The sequence below is a fragment of the Oncorhynchus kisutch genome, linkage group LG29 (genome assembly GCF_002021735.2).
Source record: "Oncorhynchus kisutch isolate 150728-3 linkage group LG29, Okis_V2, whole genome shotgun sequence".
Lineage (NCBI taxonomy): Eukaryota > Metazoa > Chordata > Actinopteri > Salmoniformes > Salmonidae > Oncorhynchus > Oncorhynchus kisutch.
The window spans coordinates 26,046,017-26,051,431 of NC_034202.2; the positions used below are offsets into that span (position 1 = coordinate 26,046,017).

The 5,415-nt window shown below is 45.7% G+C and overlaps 1 protein-coding gene across 1 annotated transcript; it reads right to left on the reverse strand.

Annotated features, from left to right (window-relative positions):
* LOC109874163 (eosinophil peroxidase) lies at positions 1-4,927 on the reverse strand. The gene is made up of 13 exons (XM_020465971.2): positions 4,843-4,927; positions 4,433-4,592; positions 4,051-4,235; positions 3,772-3,904; positions 3,422-3,551; positions 3,089-3,295; positions 2,325-2,688; positions 1,960-2,120; positions 1,496-1,754; positions 1,182-1,352; positions 740-977; positions 359-647; positions 1-239 (listed from the first exon to the last, which is right to left on the reverse strand). The coding sequence occupies exons 2-13, from the start codon at positions 4,588-4,590 to the stop codon at positions 231-233; spliced, it is 2,304 nt and encodes a 767-aa protein (XP_020321560.1). The 5' UTR covers positions 4,591-4,592; positions 4,843-4,927; the 3' UTR covers positions 1-230.
* Between the last annotated feature and the right edge of the window lie 488 nt (positions 4,928-5,415).

Sequence of the window (5,415 nt, forward strand, 5' to 3'; positions counted from 1 at the left end):
AAAAGCTACTATGTATTTTTGTATGCTCATAAAGAAATATGGGTATGCAGTAATATGTATCAAGCTTAATAAGTGTGTTACTTTTGTATTTCTGCTTTGTTGATTATATTTATATTTGAAACATTACCATAAAATGTTTCCTTCTAAATGTAGTTCAATACATATAATGGAAAGTGGAGAACTGCAGGGTTGGGTTGCTGCTGGGTCCTGAGGGTCAAGCGGGCCTCAAATCAGGGGATCTAGAAAGGAATGCAGAAGAAGATGGTGACGTTAGAAGAGAGTGATGAATGGGTTATGGATGGGTGAAATGCCAACTCGGTGCAGAACTATTAACTTATACTGAAGTTCAACCAATTACCTCATTGTCCTGGTCCTGTTGTTGTTGCTCCTGGTTCTGATCCTCCTGCTGGTTATGGTCCTGGTTCTGCTGTTTGGCCTCTGTAGGTCTCTCCCTCCAGGATTGGAGGTTTAATTGCTGGATAGTGCTGCAGTTGATGAGTCTGTTGTTCCTATTATCAGGGATTCTGAAGGGGTCACGCGGCACGGTCAAAATGCCAGTGTTGTCACAGATGATCCGACCCAGAGAGGCACGACTCAGGCTAGCCCTCTGTGCCGAAGTGAAGACGCCTGGGTTTTCATACCACAGCCTGGGGACAACAGGCAAGATTAGGACACATGCATGCTCTGACAGATGAAACACACTTGAACAACTCACTACACCACATACAAAAACACACACCTGTCTCCCTGGCGGATCCTCTGGAACTGGGTGGCGATGAGGCAGGCAAAGAGAGGCCCTACGCGGCCACTGCGTACAAATGGTTCAGCCACGCCCCCCATCCACACGTCAATGTTAGCTGGGGTGCCGTAGAGCTGCAGCAGTCTGCGGGCCAGGTCTCTGTTGTTCAGAACTGCACCCAGCTCGGCCTCGTTCCTAGGCGTTGAGAGCCCACAGAATTTACGCCAAGCATTGTAGCCTAGGTTAGGGAAGAGAAAGAAAATAATGACTGCATGGAACAGATTGGTAGAGATATATTGAGGAAGAGAGAGAGAGATGATTGACATTTTGGAGTTGGTGTTAACAACCCTAAAGCATTAGCTGTAATATGTAAGTAGAACGGTATAGATGTGTTTATCTGTGGTGTCAGTATAGTGGTATGGAGGATAAGGCAGGTGTGTACCAGGCAGGCCATGGTCGCGTCCACGCTGCATGTTGAGGGAGCCCAGGTCCAGAGCCAGGTGTTCTACAAACTGGAAGAGTCTCTCCCTCACAGCGTCCACCAACATGTGATCTTGTGTGTTCAGCTTTGCTGGGCGACCCACCAGACCACGGATCAGAGGGTCGATACCACCTAAAGAAGGACAGAGAGAGAATAGGATGTTTACATTTGTAACCTTTCCCCCGTTATATACTGTTATTAATCCAGAGAGTGAATTAGTTTACAACTGGCAAGAGGTCTGCAAAGCATCCATCCGTATGTGTCCCAACACTCACCCTCAAAAACTAGCCTCCAGGGGGTGAAGAAGGCCTTGAACAGAGGCACATTGGGGAACATGGCATTCTCCATGTAGTTGCTGTCCAGGCGGGACAGAATGGGCTGGATGGCCAGGTGGGCAAAGCGGTAGGCTGCTGTAGCAAACACGTTGGCAATGCTGGGATCAATATTCTCGTTGTATCCAGGGTAACGGCCCAGCTGCCGGGCCATGGCGTCTGGGCCCACGATGTGCGGCAGGTAGTCCCGGAACACAAACAACTAGGAGAGTGAGAGTAGATTTATTTTTTAGGTGTGTATTTGATAGGGAAGCTGTGTCAATGTGAGAATATTCAAGAATAGTTATTTGTGTGAGAAGGAGAAGCAGAGGGAAGGAGAGCGTGTGTTAGAAAGTATGCCCTGGATGTCTCGTGGAGACAATGAACTGACACCATGGCTACTAGTGATATATGTCAGCTTGTGGTACCTGGGTGTAGGCGCCCATGATCTTGCGAGCCTCCTGATAGAGTGTCTCAGCATCCCATTGTGGATTGAGACGACTCAAGGCACGGGCCAGACGGTTGTGCTCACGCATGAACATTGTGTGAATGGATGTCAATGCTATGTTCTCATCCACACGGCCATCACCTGGCAAACAGAGACTTACTGGTGAGGCCAAATAGTGATTGAGATGAACATCATACACATTGTGTGTCTGTATCCAGATAACTATTGTACATGAAAGTCAAAGAATGACTCTAGTTTTCTATTTTTGCCATCATTCTGTTCCTTCAACTTTAACCTAAATATACATTGGTCTACTCCTCAGACAAACATACTTAAAAGGCTAACCTGCAATGAAGCAGGGCACCTCTCTGGCATTGGTGTCATTGGTGACTCTGTTGCGGGTGAAACACATGTTCCCCTTCAACTTAGTGAAGGGTAGAAACTCGCGCCCTTTGTCTGTGAAGTTTTTGTTGACACGCAGCAGGCCCCCATTGTTGGTGAGGTCACGGAGGTCACGTGCCAACCCCTCCTCAGAGCCGTACACTTGCCCCAAGTCAAGGAAGGCCGTCAGTGAATTGATCTGCTCCCTCTTCGTGGCCACGCCACCGAAATTGAAAGCAGACTCTCCTGTGCCGCATGCGGGCGCTGATCGGAAGACTGGGATGCAGCTGTCTGGGCCAGTGGGCAAGCGTGGGTCTCTGGGAGGAATCTGGGCATGGAGGAAAAGACATGGTAGAGGGTGAAGACCTAATAATTCATGGACCATGGTTAGAAAATACCAATATATACAGGGATGACTGTATACACTCTAAGAAAAAAGGATTCCAAAAGGGTTCTTTGGCTGTCCCCATAGGATATCCCTTTTTGTTTCCAGGTAGAACCCTTTTGGGTTCCATGTAGAACCCTCTGTAGAATGGATTCTACATGGAACTGAAAGGGGTTCTATCTGGAACCGAAAGGGTTCTATATGCAACCAAAAAGGGGATTTCAAAGGGCTCTCCTATGGGGACAGCTGAAGAACCCTTTAAGGTTCTAGACAGCACATTTTTGTCTAAGAGTGAAGTCATAGTGCCTGCTGTAAGTGGTGTGATGTGAGAGCTGTGACTGACCTGGATAGGGAAGCAGGGGTCGGAGCGCTCACATTTCTCGTTACAGTCCAGGCCGTTGCTGAAGGAGCGGATGCTGGGAGAGAAGGGCGTGAATGTCAGGTCATGGTCATTCCACTGGCCAAAGAGGGTGACAAAGTGTGTGAACTCGCCATCGTTCACTATACCAGAGTCATTGGTTGCCAGGATACGGTTAGAGACCTCCCTTACCTGCACAAAGGGAGGGAAGGAAGGACGGAGGGTAGAGGGAGAAAGATGAATACAATTATGATACTTTATATCTAACTTGTGGCAACATAGTAGCAGTTATTCCAACTATATTTATTGTTATCATACCAGAGGGAGCACAAAGTTGTTGAAGCTCGTGTTTCGGTCCCAGCCTTTGGGTCGAGAGACCCCATCGTCATACTGAGCAGGCAGGAAACGAGTGAAGGGGGTGTTTGAGGCTCCAAGACGAGGGAACTTCCTAATAAGCATAAAGAAAATACACATCAGAATTGAGAAACCTCACTTGAGAAACTCAAGGGATATGGCCTCATCTACTGCGGCCTCCGTAGCCAGACCTCAGACATACACTGATTGCTCTTCCCTTTTTATTCCAACCTATACAACGACTGTGCACATTACACAAGGCTATCAAATTGTTGAGTGAAAAGATTAAACCCGCCATGCCCTGGTGCTCTTACAGGTTGTTGCAGACGCTGGTGGCTGTGCGGTACTTGTTCATGTTGGGTGTGCTGTGGCAGGAGGGTTTGCTGACACGAGCTGCACAGCCAGTTACCCGGACAATGGTGTCTAGCTGCTCTGCTGTAAGCAGGTCTGAGAAACGAGAGAGCGATAAGGAAGACTTGTAATAAAGAAAGTGTACTTATTATGACTGTGTGTGTCTAGGTCTGAGTGAATACGTATGGGGAGTTTTTCACAAAGTGAATGTGTGAGTATCTGTGACGGTGTGTGTGACTGACCTGTTGCGTTGAGCGAGCGTTTATTCAGCCTGTGCGTGCTGTGGACTTTCTCATGGATCAGTCTCAGGGTGTTCTCCAGGTAGTCTGCAGACCGTACAGCAGAGCGTGTGTCCCTGGCAGGCTGCTTCATGAGACGTATGACATCAGAGGGCCTGGTGGACTGCCCACGCACTCTCTCCAGACTCCTGGGATATGGATAAGCAGATGACAGAATTATGAATAGAAACATGCTCCTATCAGTATACATGTAGATTTAGTGTACTAATCATTAGAAATTACATTACATGTCTCTTCGACTGACTGAGAAAATTGTGCTAGCACAACTTACAAAGACAGAGATTGACGACTACATCTGAAGAGGTCAACTGTCAGGTTCACTTACTTTTCTCGGGAGTACTTGTATGCTTCATCTACAAGTCTCTTTGCCTCCTCCACTGAACTGTGAATGAAAGGGCCACCCAAACTTTCCTCTGTAGACAGGGCTGTCTGGCTGAACATCAGGCACCATCCCAATGCCAGGAGGGGAGGAAATGGCTTCATCTCTGAAAAAAATGGAGGGATAATCATAATCAAAAACATCCTGCTTCTTAAATGTAATGTGTGAATCTTTTTGCTAATAACTTGTCTTGTTAACTACAGAGACATCTCTAAAGTATTCAAAAAATACAGCTTTTGCACACAATATTAATAACACAATCATGCATGGATCAGAATTACCTTGGACAACAGAAAGAATTAGAATAAAACCTGATTATCAGATGAGACAAGAGAAACAGTGTATAAAATTGTTACCTTGGTTTGAACAACTCTTGTTGTGAAGTCTTTTTTATTAGGTCAACTCTTGTCTGAAGATGTATGGTGCGCTCTCTAACTGTTCTATTTATGGTCCATGTTGCAAAGCCCCGCCCCCTGTCATCTGTCATTTCTCAGATGGGGTGACTGACAGTATGTAGTTCCTTCTGACTTCTTCCAAAAAGTCTGCCCTTGCCTTAACCTAATCAACCATTGACTGATAATATTATTTAACATTTTACTGTAGTGGGCAAAATAAGGGTCACACTGAGTGTTTCTTGGTAGTCTTAAACAAATCTACTTTGAAACAAAAGTATACACCTCACACACATGGTTTACGGGCTTAAAACAAGAAGACACCTGTACCATGTCAGATTTCAAATTCCAATACTACACTTTCTATACATCACAGAATACTGAAATATAACAAAACTGTTTGACATAGAAACACTGTTTGCTGAAATGTTTATTAATTATGAAATTGTGAAAAATATTCATAACATTCCACCAATGAGGCAACTAGTTAGTTTGACTGCAGGACAGGGCAACTATGGTAATATTGATTCAATCAAG

Excerpts from the sequence above, each read along its gene's own strand:
- LOC109874163 (XM_020465971.2), bottom strand. The coding sequence starts at position 4,590 with ATGAAGCCATTTCCTCCCCTCCTGGCATTGGGATGGTGCCTGATGTTC. Across the intron at positions 1,755-1,959 it reads TCATGGGCGCCTACACCCAG|TTGTTTGTGTTCCGGGACTA; the intron begins GTACCACAAGCT and ends TCACTCTCCTAG. Across the intron at positions 978-1,181 it reads ACGCGACCATGGCCTGCCTG|GCTACAATGCTTGGCGTAAA; the intron begins GTACACACCTGC and ends TCCCTAACCTAG.